Source organism: Epinephelus fuscoguttatus, linkage group LG15 (assembly GCF_011397635.1).
Source record: "Epinephelus fuscoguttatus linkage group LG15, E.fuscoguttatus.final_Chr_v1".
NCBI classification, from domain to species: Eukaryota; Metazoa; Chordata; class Actinopteri; order Perciformes; family Serranidae; genus Epinephelus; species Epinephelus fuscoguttatus.
The window spans coordinates 36,668,562-36,681,859 of record NC_064766.1 but is presented as its reverse complement, the minus strand read 5'-3'; the positions used below and the strand labels follow the sequence as shown (position 1 = coordinate 36,681,859).

Here is a 13,298-nt window from a genome sequence, read left to right as displayed (position 1 = left end):
TCACATGCTCAATTTTTAGAGCAATCATTTTAGAGCAATCATTTCATATCTGTATATGACAAAAAAAGGCCAAGGAAAATAAGAAATGATTAATGTAATTTAATATTGTTAATAGTTTATTTATAGTTTATGTAGAATAAGCATATAGTTTTCATAGATGCTACTTAATTTAAAAAAAACAAAACAGGATGGATGATTGGTTTGCCTTTTTTCAGGCATACTGTATAGCAAATGGTGCCATATTCGATATATTGACAGTTCATCTTTTGACACAGGCATATTTCCAAGGTGACAGTCTTTCGTAAGGGCTCATTTTCTGCCCGACATGTTCCTGGAGGGGGGCCCCCGCACCTCACGGGCCCCAGTGCAGGTCTGTACTGTTTACGCCCCTGGCACTACTGTTTTCCTACATTAAACTATACGCATGCGCACTTTGTTTGGGAATTACAATATGGCGGCGATATGCTACAGTGTGTTGATGTAGTCGGAAGCTAACACCTAGCCTAGCTAATTATCACTAAACAAGCTGTTGTTATAACCAGCGGGTACTCTGTACTTCAAGTTTCGTAGTTAACGGTAGTGTTTGTTGTTTTAACAGCTTCAGTCGGGAAAATGAATTACACAACGAAGGTGGTTCAGGTGACAAATGTGTCGCCGAGCACAACATCGGAGCAGATGAGAACACTCTTCGGTTTTTTGGGAACCATCGAAGAACTGAAGTTATTTCCACCAGAGTGAGTTGACTATCAAGTGATTTTATTAGTGGTAATGAAGTCATAGAATGGGTGTTTGGTTTTCTAAACAATAAACGGCTTTTTGGGACGGAAACGTAACTAGGCCCAACATGCTAATAGTTTAGCTAACAGTACCGTTGTAGCTACCGTTAGCTAACCTGGCTAACACCAACTGATGCTAGATTCATATTCACCTGTTGATTATATCTCACACACGGAGACAAACGTTACTTTAAATGATGGTTTAGGTGTAGCTTGTAATGAAGGGGGTATTAAAATAGCAGAGGTTTAAATAGGGCAACGCATATAACATGCTTATATTAATTTTGGTTGCAACGTTAATTCAGTTTTGTTTCTTATAATAGTTAAGTCATATAACGTTATGCAATGCCAGGTTCTTCCTCCAGGATAGGCAAAGGATTTATTATCTAATCTATCTATTTATTTATCTAATTTATCTATAATAATGGTTGTAAATTAGTTGGGATAGTTGTTGACAGTTCTCTTCTTAAAATGAGACATGAATACTGAGAAAGGGGTTAGAATTATAAGAAGTGTACACTTCTTCCTAATCCTTTTTGAGCATATCTGTTGATTTTTTTTTATTGTTGTCTCGCAATAAAGTCAGTCATTCATCCATTCAAATTTGATTTTGTTGTTCATAGTCACAATGTTGACTTGCTATTGAAATATTTTGGGCAAATGCCAGTATCCAAATGGACCCCAGCAAAAATCACATCATTATAATTTTTATATTTTTTGCTGTGAAAATGAAATGCAAGAATTACTATTCCCACTAAAATCAAAACTTACAGCGCAATTACAATGTCTGAAAAATAATCGCAATATATATATATATTTTTGCATGTTGTTCATCCCAACTATTTGAGAAATAGTTAAAAGTGTTTGTCACAATTTCTAGGACCCCATCTTCTGATTACTTGTTTGGTTCCAATAGCCAAAACCCCAAAGACATAAAATAGAGAATAGCAGCACATTTTCACCGGGGAATGTTTGGCATTTTGCTTGATAATTGACTAGTTAATTTGACAGAAAACTAGTCCACATTAAATGTGATAACAAGTTAAAAAACAACAACAGAGACTTATCGTCTCAGGTCCACATGGTTTTTCATAATATGACACAGTACCTCAAACTTTTGACATCCTGTCTCATCATTTTTATTCACTATATCATATTTTATAGTGAGGATCTTATAATTGTCACTTACTAACCAACAGTGATTAACTGATTGATCCTGGTCTTGATTTTGTAAGGACAACTGGGAGCATAGATGGATTTGTTTATCTGACAAAATACTGCAGTTATCACATAGCACAGCTGTCTAGGATAAAATAAAACAGTAAAGCCCACAGAATGATTTCCATTGTGAGTCTTTCTGCCTAATGTCCATGGTCCATGGATTTGAGGATGTACTGAGTGCTTTTTCACATCAAATTGTGAAAATGCCAAATCCACAACTCAGTGCATAGCAATGCATGTAGGTATGATTGGACCCCATTATGTTGTCAAACGACAGGACAAGAAAATATGCTTTGTTGTAGATGATTGTTTGCTGTTTAATGTAATATCTGTGACTTCCTCGACAGTGATTCTCCGATGCCGGTGACATCGCGGGTGTGCTTTGTGAAGTTCCAGGAGCCAGAGTCTGTTGGAGTGTCTCAACATTTGACTAACACCGTGTTTGTGGACAGAGCGTTGATTGTGGTCCCGTTCGCTGAAGGTTTGTCACATCATTATTCTCCGCGTATGAGTGGTCCTTGTTGATTGAATGGCATGAATAGTGAAAATGTAAAAGAGTAAAAAGGATTTCATCTTCCCCATTTGTGAAATGCACAAGTCCGCTCACCTTGGTCTGTTTATATGAGCATTTTAAGATGATTCCAATGGTACTGGTAATGCCCTTCCCTCCCATTGTCTAAAAGCAGTGCTTAATGCAGACCATTAGTCAAATTTTTGGTATACTGTGGTAGTACCACCACAATGCAGTTCCTATGGGAAAATACATACCAAGCTGTATGCCTCTGCCTAAAACAGTACTTCGTTTTTTATTTAGAAAGCACAGTATACCAAAATCTGCTTAACAGACATTTACAGAGTAGGAGTTGAACATTCTCAAGCTGTGGGTGCCACAGTGAAGTGAAGTTGTTAAAACTCTTAACTATATGCATTTCATTTTCTCCCCCATATTGGACTATCCTCTGTTAAACTTCTCTCTGTTATTTGTGTGTGTGTATGTGTGTGTGTGTGTGTGGTTTTTGTAGTGAAGAAGGCAAAAGCAGCCCCCTCGTTGATGGCTGAAAGTGGTCCTCTGCCTGCCAACAGGGGATTGTAGACATTTGCAAAGGCCAGCAAGCATTCAAGTCCCACCCCGCTCTTTTTGTGTCCTCTATTCTTTCTCTGCCTTCTCTTTCTCTTTCCCTCTGTCTAATTTATCTTTTCTAGGTGGTTTAGTTTAGAGTATAAAGGTCAGATATCGGGGACATAGCCTGAAACGGGGCTCATTTTGCATTGTTTTGCAACACTTTTGAACGATGCTTAGCTATTTTATGGCTGAAGCATTGTTCCTCAGCGGATAAGGCTGGTAATATTCTTCATTTTGTAATGTCAACAAATCCCATGAAAAGAACTAAAGACCATCATCGACCAAAAACTATTAAAAGCACATCAGTGAGCCACATTGTTGCACTTAGTGACGTTTTTGTTCATCATGATGAATGCAGGAACTGTAGTGTATTTAAGTCAGTGCCACTGGCACTGCCCTGCAGCTGTAAGTACTCAATAGCACATCAAATGTATATTAATCAGCCACTGAAAATAGTGTAACTTTTGCTGAAAACTTTGCATCTTATAGAAATTAAAAGATATTTGTGACCTTTCTTTATAGATTTTATCGGTAACAAATAGGTTTGTGGGTGAGAGCAGAAAGTATTGTTGACAGTAACCAAAAATATATCGCCAGCCTTATCCTGCAAAAAATGTGTTAAGAAAAAACTTTGAAAGGCAGTTATTTGGGTTTGGTGCTAAAAGCCTATACAAACATACTGGGTATTAATAATGACGTGCAAAAACCACAGTGTCCAGGCAGCTGACAATGCACATACTCACATATGTAAGCAGCACATTTTGTGACTTAAATGCTTCAAGGGTCATTTTGTGGGTGAAGTATTTCTTTACAAAGGAGCACTAGTCAATGATTGGTTATCTGATATAATAGGCATACTACATCTCACTGTAAGTTGTCTAAGATGCCCACCCGCCATGACAGTATGCTGGTAAAATATATTCTCTTTAACAGTGGTCTCCTTTTGTTGTTGTGTTTTACAGTTCTTTTTCCTGGCTCAGCCAGTCCTGTATACCAGGCCCTGCTGAAAATACCATCCAACAGTTTTGTCTCCTGCAGCAATTTTCTCTCTTCAGTGTGCTTTTTTATTTGAATGTTGTAATTGTTGTGTGTCCGTATTTAGGTCATGTGTTTTTGTGTAAGAGTTGTTTTGGGGGTGTATTTACTCCGAGATGATTATGAGGTGTTTATTTGTTAAATTTGGCCATATTTAAAATGAAATCAGTAGCATATTGCAAATCAAGATGATCATATTACTTAATTAAATTGGACTGTGGTAGCACAAATTAATCAACCCAGTCATCCTCTGCCTAGGTTTGTTTGATTGATGCAGTGGCAGGTAAGGATATCAGAATAATGATGTACAGCAGACACGCTACCCACCCTGAATTCTGCTTTTGTCATTTAGTACATACCACAATATGCTCTGACATTTGTGTTTTTGGTAAGTAAACACTCATAGCTTGTATAGTGTTCTTGCCAAATCCCTAAAATTCTCTCTGTTGTGTGTATCTCGATTTTTCTCTGTGTGCTTTTAGTAGCGAAGCCGCCAGCGTGAGTCGCTTGTTTCAGTAAACGTCTTAATGAAAATTGAGGGCTCACCCAACTGGAGAAGCAGCTGTGCTTGCTAACGTTTGGTTCATGACTTAAAAAACACGTTCAGGTGATATATTCTTGGCAGTGTTCATTGGAGTAGTGTGATATATTCCAGCAATAGTTATGTCACTGCAATGATTATGTTGAGTTAAGGGAACTCTTCTCTGATCTGTAAGGTAACCATTTTGTTGAACCTAATTTGAGGAATTGCAGTGTGAAGACTTTTTTTTCTCTTTTCCAAAGTGTCTTCTCTGTAGTTGATGTGTGTGAAGATGTCGTTCTCTCCTAATGCCTGCTTTTTGGTTTCCTATAGGATCTATTCCAGATGAGGCTAAAGCTTTGTCACTGTTGGCGCCAGCAAATGCTGTTGCAGGGATTTTGCCAGGAGGAGGACTTCTTCCGACGCCCAATCCCATGCCCAATCCATCTGTAAGACTTCTTATTCTCTGATTATGGAAAAAAAAACGGTATCATTGAGTTCTTACAAAATGATTACAATTTCAATTTGCTGTTGTCACATTGTGTAAAATTTGAAAAATGGGATTACCACACACTGTGCAATGTATTCTACCAAAGTACCTCGCTCTAGATTATTTAAAACATTTGTAGTTTATTTGCTGTTGGCACGCAGAAGAAGAGATGTTGTGCCACATTAGATTATCATCCATACGAAAACTGGTGTAATTTTAGTTGACTGAGGCTACATTCATATTATAGGGTTCTTCTCAGCCTCGTCTCATATTCTTGTTTGAAGTAGCATATGTCTAATCTCAGTGTGAACAGATCGCCACCCTGAAAAGTCTCACATGCAACCAACAAGGTCACACACGAGCGTTGGAACAACAGCAAGAGGAAAAAAACATATTTGCTCAACAGGCATCTGGAAAAAAATAAATGTCATAGTGGTGCAAGGGTTCATCTCACATAAAATTTTCTGCAGAGGTCGGATGTCAAGTCACCATATGTTGAGGATGAGGGTGAAAGGACAAGGGTACACAAAAAGTCATAGCTATAGCTTTATCGGCAGCTAGCGCTGGCAGTTCTGCAGTGAGAATTGTTGCCGCAGGAGAGGAGTCGGGACTGGTGGGGCAGTGATGTGGAGGTTTTCAAGGAGGAACAGTTCCTCCAAAACTTAAGGTTGTCCAGGGTCCATTCCAATCTCTGTGGACACCTAAGGACAACACTCATGGCAGGACTCAAAATATAGGCAAGCTATCCCTGTCAGAAATCTTCTGGCTGTCAGACTGGATGTGTATCAGATTTAGGACGATATATGAAAGTGGCCCAGATCTGATTGAAAGAAAATCTGATTTCTGTGTCCACACTACCCTGAAAAAATCTAATCTGTGTCACATGAGTGAAAAAAAAGGTTTTTGGGCCACGCTGGCTTGTAATGTGAATGTAGCCTAAAAACCCTTACCTCAAAGTCCATTTGGTAGCACTTCTGCTCTTCATCAGCAGAGCCATTTTATCTTCAAAGTTTCTTCTTGACTTTGGAAACCACAGAAAATGTTCTCACCTCATGGATAATTTTGTTTGTGGAATTTGTGTTTCTTCTCTTTAAAAAGGATGTATTTCAGTATGTGGGTGATAAATGAAGCTCAGTAGTTTGAAAAGAGTGGTCATTTTTTGGTTGTGGAAGTATTATTAACACCAGCATATCAGGATCTCAACAATAGGCTTGTACAATACATGCCTGTGTGTGTTTGTTTTTACACCAGATGGGAGGGAACCCTTTCGGTGCACCGAACATGGACGCAATGGCTGCATTTGGATTCCCAGGACCCAACATGAATCCTCAGGTGAGACGTTTTGCTGAATGAGACTGACTTGTAAATATTTTCTAGAACTTGTGAAGTTAATATACAGTATATCTGATTAGACAAACCTTTAACCTTTTTCCCACTGTTTTCACAGGCTGCTGATCAGCTGTTGAAGTTCATGACAGATCCAAAGTGAGTCAGTATAAGGAGCTCCTTTGTCCTCTGAAAATTGTGCCTGCATGCAGTTTTAAATCACGGAGCAAAGAAATAGATGTGTTGGCGTGTTTGTAGTTATGATGAGTCAACTAATTGATATTCTTTTGTTCAGACTGAATCCTTTGGCTGCAGGCTTAAACCTCAGTGCAAGCCTGAAGGCTGACGCATCTAATAAGGAAATCGAAGAGGCCATGAAGAGAGTCAGAGAGGCCCAGTCGCTCATTTCGGCTGCTATTGAACCTGGAAGTGAGTGCACTAAAGTTTGGAGGACTTTTCTTGCCAGGGCGTTGACTTTGCAGTCTACAGTATTGTCAGCTTTGTGTGCAATGCTGTGTTACACAGTCATAGTTCTTATTTTCCCAGTTTTTGCTATTTTCCAAAATGCTCCTGTGTACATTTGACCCCAACAATACTAACAACAAGTTCTGTTTTTTCTTTCCTGCAGATAAGGAGAGCAGAAAGAGGCACTCTCGTAGCAGGTCCAGGTCCAGAAGGAGGAGGTCCAGATCACGTTCAAGACACAGGTGATAACTACTGATAATTATCTGCAGAGTCAAAAGCTTTTTCTATTTTGAGAAAAAGGTAAATGGTCTAAATGTCTGGTTGCAGGCGTTCCAGGAGCAGATCACGGCGACGGTCAAATTCCAGAAGCAGGAGGCGCTCTAAAAGCCCCCGCAGGAAGCACACTGAATCCAGAGACCGAGGCAGGCGATCTCCAAGCAGATCGAGGTGAGTTAACTGTGCAGATGCTTGACCTCGAGCATGCTTGATGCCAATAATAGTTTTAAGATCTTGAATTAAAACTTGTTGCATAACTTTTATCTGCAGAGATAGAAAGAAAGAAGATTCAGGGAGGAGAAGATCCAGAACGCCCCCTAAAAGCTACAGTACAGCCAGGAGGTCACGCAGCGAGGACCGGTGAGTACACCAAAGGATTCTATGTGCTCTGGCAGAAGGCAAATAAAAATATAAACAAGCTTCTAAACTGCTGCGACTGAATCTTCTCTTTTCACACCTACAAACTAGTCACTTTTTGTTCCTTAGGGGGGTGTTGAGGTTTGATTACCTGCAGACTGATGTTTTTTCATGGTTTTGGACGACATACTATACTGTGACTTTTTTCATGGTTTTGGTCGACATACTATACTATGACTTTTTTCATGATTTTGGACGACATACTATACTATGACTTTTTTTTCATGGTTTTGGTCGACATACTATACTATGACTTTTTTCATGATTTTGGACGACATACTATACTATGACTTTTTTCATGATTTTGGACGACATACTATACTGTGACTTTTTTTCATGGTTTTGGACGACATACTATACTGTGACTTTTTTTCATGATTTTGGACGACATACTATACTGTGACTTTTTTCATGATTTTGGACGACATACTATACTATGACTTTTTTTCATGATTTTGGACGACATACTATACTGTGACTTTTTTTCATGATTTTGGACGACATACTATACTATGACTTTTTTCATGATTTTGGACGACATACTATACTATGACTTTTTCATGGTTTTCAACGACATACTATGCTATGACTTTTTTTTCATGACTTCACACGACATACTATACTATGACTTTTTCATTATTTTTGGACGACATACTATACTATGACTTTTTTTCATGATTTTGGATGACATACTATGACTTTTTTCATTATTTTTGGACGACATGCTATACTATGACTTTTTTTCATGATTTTGGACGACATACTATACTATGACTTTTTTTCATGGTTTTGGAAGACATGCTATACTATGACATTTTTTCATGATTTTGGACGACATACTATACTGTGACTTTTTTTCATGGTTTTGGTCGACATACTATACTATGACTTTTTTTTCATGGTTTTGGACGACATGCTATACTATGACTTTTTTCATGATTTTGGACGACATACTATACTATGACTTTTTTTTCATGGTTTTGGACGACATGCTATACTATGACTTTTTTCATGATTTTGGACGAAATACTATACTGTGACTTTTTTTCATGGTTTTGGACGACATACTATACTATGACTTTTTTCATGATTTTGGACGACATATATACTGTGACTTTTTTTCATGGTTTTGGTCGACATACTATACTATGACTTTTTTCATGATTTTGGACGACATACTATACTATGACTTTTTTTTCATGGTTTTGGTCGACATACTATACTATGACTTTTTTCATGATTTTGGACGACATACTATACTGTGACTTTTTTCTAAGATTTTTGACGACATACTATACTATAACTTTTTTCATGATTTTGGACGACATACTATACTATGACTTTTTTCATGATTTTGACCATACTATACTATGACTTTTTTCATGATTTTGGACGACATGCTATACTATGACTTTTTTTCATGATTTTGGACAACATACTATACCATGACTTTTTTTCATGGTTTTGGACGACATACTATACTGTGACTTTTTTTCATGGTTTTGGACGACATACTATACTATGACTTTTTTTCATGGTTTTGGACGACATACTATACTATGACTTTTTTTCATGATTTTGGACGACATACTATACTATGACTTTTTTTTCATGGTTTTGGACGACATACTATACTGTGACTTTTTTCATGATTTTGGACGACATACTATACTATAACTTTTTTCATGATTTTGGACGACATACTATACTATGACTTTTTTCATGATTTTTTACGACATACTATACTATGACTTTTTTCGTGATTTTTTTTACGACATACTATACTATGACTTTTTTCATGATTTTGGACGACATACTATACTATGACTTTTTTTTCATGATTTTGGACGACATACTATACTATGACTTTTTTTTCATGATTTTGGACGACATACTATACTATGACTTTTTTTTCATGGTTTTGGACGACATACTATACTATGACTTTTTTCATGATTTTGGACGACATACTATACTATGACTTTTTTCATGATTTTGGACGACATACTATACTATGACTTTTTTCATGATTTTGGACGACATACTATACTGTGACTTTTTTCATGGTTTTGGACGACATACTATACTGTGACTTTTTTTCATGATTTTGGACGACATACTATACTGTGACTTTTTTTCATGGTTTTGGACGACATACTATACTGTGACTTTTTTTCATGGTTTTGGACGACATACTATACTGTGACTTTTTTTCATGATTTTGGACGACATACTATACTGTGACCTTTTTTTCATGGTTTTGGTCGACATACTATACTATGACTTTTTTCATGATTTTGGACGACATACTATACTATAACTTTTTTCATGGTTTTGGACGACATACTATACTGTGACCTTTTTTTCATGATTTTGGACGACATACTATACTATGACTTTTTTCATGATTTTGGACGACATACTATACTATAACTTTTTTCATGATTTTGGACGACATACTATACTATGACTTTTTTCATGATTTTGGACGACATACTATACTATGGCTAGTGCTGTAAATTTAATGTATTTACTCAAATATTAGTATAGTACAAATTTGAGGTACTTCTACTTTAGTTGAGTATTTATATTTCTGCCAATTTATACCTCTGCTCCAATAAATCTGATGAAAATGTTGTACTTTCTACTTCACTGCATTTACTTTAGTTAGTTTGGAGATTCAGATCAAATATACATATAATTTAAATATATTCAATTATTTAAATTATTAAAGCAATAAGGCTTTATATATCCCCAGGTGGAAATTCACAAGCTACCCAGCAGTAATACAAAGAATATATAATTTAATTAAAATCAGCCACATTACCAGCTGTTACATTAAAGCAATGTACACCTTAATGCATAAATGATTATAACCCAATAATATGCTGTATATTATGCGGTAAAACTCCCCCCCCCCCCCAAAACAGGATGTCTTTCCTCACTGTATTTTGATCTCAAAACACCTTATTTTATAACTTCTCACCTTTTTCACTGCTGTAAAGTTTGCAGGTCTGTGTTTTAATTACTCAGCTTCTTGTGCTGTTCTGCTACACAGGAGACGCAGAAGAAGTCGAAGCAACAGCAGATCTCCTAAAAAGTCTCCCAAAAGAAGAACCTCCAGGTCTCCATCTCCTCGAAGGTTAGTGTTGATATGAAATATTGGTGGATAATAAATGCATTTTCCAACTGCACGCTTATTTAACATACTCAGGAAATCCATTTTTTAACTGAACCAGGACTTAAAGGCAACAGTGTATTATTTATTTCCAAGTAAACTAAATACTGTTTGTGTTGGGGTTTTTTTTTTTTTTTTTTGGATCACCTAACTTTTCGTCTCCAATCTTCGCAGACACAAGAAGGAAAAGAAAAGGGATAAGGAAAGGGACAGGGACCGCAAGAGTGATAAAGATCGCAGTCGCGAGGAACGTGAACGCTCCACCAGCAGGAAAAAGAAAAGTAAAGACAAAGAAAGAGAGCGAGAGAGAAAATCAGATGGCGAGAAAGGAGATGTAAAGGTCAGTATAGTATATTTCACACAGTCTTTATTCTTAAAACTCCCAACTGTCAGCATAGCTGTTGATGTAAACCAGACTTGGGCTGTTTATGATTCAAAATGTCACATCCATTGGTTTCCTCTCACAGATCACCAGGGATTACGATGAGGAAGAACAAGGCTATGACAGCGGGAAGGAGAGGGAGGACAGGAAAGATTCTGACGACTCTGCTTTGTCTCCTCAGTCTGTAGAAGGTAACAGCACAGCACGTCTTGTGAAGCAGGCCAAAGTTAACGGAGCTGACGATCACCACGAAGAGGACATGGACGTCAGCGATTAAACCGTCCATCCTTCTTCGTCCCTTATTATCCCTCCCTTTTGGTTGTGAACATGTTACGACTTTTGTCCCCGCCGGGGTAAATCTAAAATGTGAAGTGAGCGTCAAATGTAAAGTTTTTCGCACAGAAGAGCCATCAACTCTTTTTGCGTACGTACAATGCAGAATTGTCATTTTTTTTGCAGTCTGCCTGATGACATCATCACATTGCTTTAAAAGTACCCACTTGCTTTTTGACTCTACAAAATGTAGTTTGTTTAAACTGGAAGTAGACTTGCTTTGCTTTTCTTGAGCTTGTGTTGTCGGGTTTTGTCACTTTTTCCCCACATACTGTATCTTTTACATTTTTGTTGAGTGTTGTGGTGTGTTGTTCAGGCCTCTCCCCCCACCTCCACCTTCTCAAACAGTTAATGCATTTGTTTGTTATTTGAAAGTGTTGATTGTTTTACCAAGGATTTCTTTTATAATAAAGTCTATTTGAAGAACCAAGACTTCTGGAAATGTTTAGAAAAAACATAATCCAATATTTCCATAAAGCAGTCCCACTTATTGCTTTGAAATGCAAATATATTTAAAGCTACAGCTGGTATCTTATTATCTCATATTGCTGAAACTTACTATATCAATACAGAAATGTGAGACAGATGTGTGGAAAAAAAATTCATGCTCCTCCTACTGCTTCTAATGGCATTTGCTAGAATATACACCGTACTTAAATGAAAACAACCAATCAGAGCAGAGGAGTCTCTAATGCGAGAAATATACTTGCTGCAGACAACACGTGTGCGTACGCATCATGGCTGCCATGCGTATTTTGCGGTCGTTTGGTGCATAGGCCGCTCACTTTGACGCAAGGTAACGTGACGCGTGTGCGAGATGCAATATTGACATGAACACTAGAGGCGCTCATGTGAAGTAGACCTCTGGAGACCGTGAACGTGAGGTCGGGCTGCACATACCATCTCCGATGGCGGAGGAGACGACGCTTTATCCTCTGCCAAGATCTTAGCAAGACATAAAATTATAATCTCCTCTTCATCGAGAATATGTATGTTTGTATAATACAGTGTCACTGCCTGCTTCGCTTTTCGCAACCTCTGTGTCTGAGTGCTGTGGTCTGCCCCTAGCGGAGACCACCAGTATCAGGCGTTTTGGCTGCGTCAACGAACAACCGTGCTGCATCAAGTATACACACAGGCGCAGCACACTATGTACAAGTACGCTTGGCCACGTGGCCAGTATACTTGTGCCTTAGGGCAGCTATTAACTACGTCACTCGCTGCTTGTTAACTGTGGTCAAACTGTCAAACTTAGCAGTACTTATCAAATATGAATCAAGATTCTGTTATTGCATTGCCTATTTCTTGACTCAAATGTTTTCAACAACAAATAGTAGGATACCGTTTAGCTTTACAATGAGTCTGCTCGAGCTGATGGGTTTGGCTCAACTGTTCTCAACACGGTGGGTCACAAACTTTCTCATTTCATAGCTAAACTGAACATTAAAACAGTGGTGCCCAACTGGTGCAGCCATGGGATCCAGATATCTCCGTAGTCATCACTTCTACGCATCATGCTTTTTTGGCCATGTCATTAAGCTAGTTTGCCGTCTTTCTCAAGTACCTGTCTGTCACTCACTCTACAGCAGGAAACGGCACTTTGAAATGAACCTCTGTGCCGGAAAGTCACTGTCCTGCAAAATAAGATGCGTTTCATACAAACTTGACACATTCATGAGTCACTTGTGGCCCATTCAGAAAGGACCTGCGACCCACCAGTTGGGGACCACTGCATTAAAATTTCTTTCAGAAAAAA

The 13,298-nt window shown here is 37.9% G+C and overlaps 1 protein-coding gene across 4 annotated transcripts; it reads left to right on the top strand.

Moving 5' to 3' along the window:
* Positions 1-445: 445 nt before the first annotated feature.
* On the top strand, positions 446-11,968 carry LOC125901947 (serine/arginine-rich splicing factor 11-like). Of its 4 annotated transcripts, none has more exons than XM_049597988.1 (12): positions 446-734; positions 2,345-2,478; positions 5,009-5,124; positions 6,417-6,497; positions 6,613-6,650; positions 6,787-6,920; positions 7,120-7,198; positions 7,284-7,403; positions 7,503-7,592; positions 10,708-10,791; positions 11,002-11,167; positions 11,295-11,968. In XM_049597988.1, exons 1-12 carry the CDS (start codon positions 613-615, stop codon positions 11,484-11,486), a joined length of 1,356 nt encoding a protein of 451 aa, XP_049453945.1. In that variant the 5' UTR covers positions 446-612; the 3' UTR covers positions 11,487-11,968. The 4 variants fall into 4 exon arrangements, with proteins under 4 accessions (XP_049453945.1, XP_049453949.1, XP_049453946.1 ...); XM_049597992.1 differs by lacking the exon at positions 446-734 and adding an exon at positions 4,638-4,762; XM_049597989.1 differs by lacking the exon at positions 446-734 and having other exon boundaries at positions 4,638-5,124.
* The last annotated feature ends 1,330 nt before the right edge of the window (positions 11,969-13,298 follow it).

Bases quoted from the DNA above. Each gene is read 5' to 3' on its own strand.
- LOC125901947 (XM_049597988.1), top strand. From the start codon at position 613: ATGAATTACACAACGAAGGTGGTTCAGGTGACAAATGTGTCGCCGAGC. The intron at 735-2,344 runs GTGAGTTGACTA...CTTCCTCGACAG, and splicing joins CTGAAGTTATTTCCACCAGA to TGATTCTCCGATGCCGGTGA. The intron at 6,651-6,786 runs GTGAGTCAGTAT...TCTTTTGTTCAG, and splicing joins AAGTTCATGACAGATCCAAA to ACTGAATCCTTTGGCTGCAG.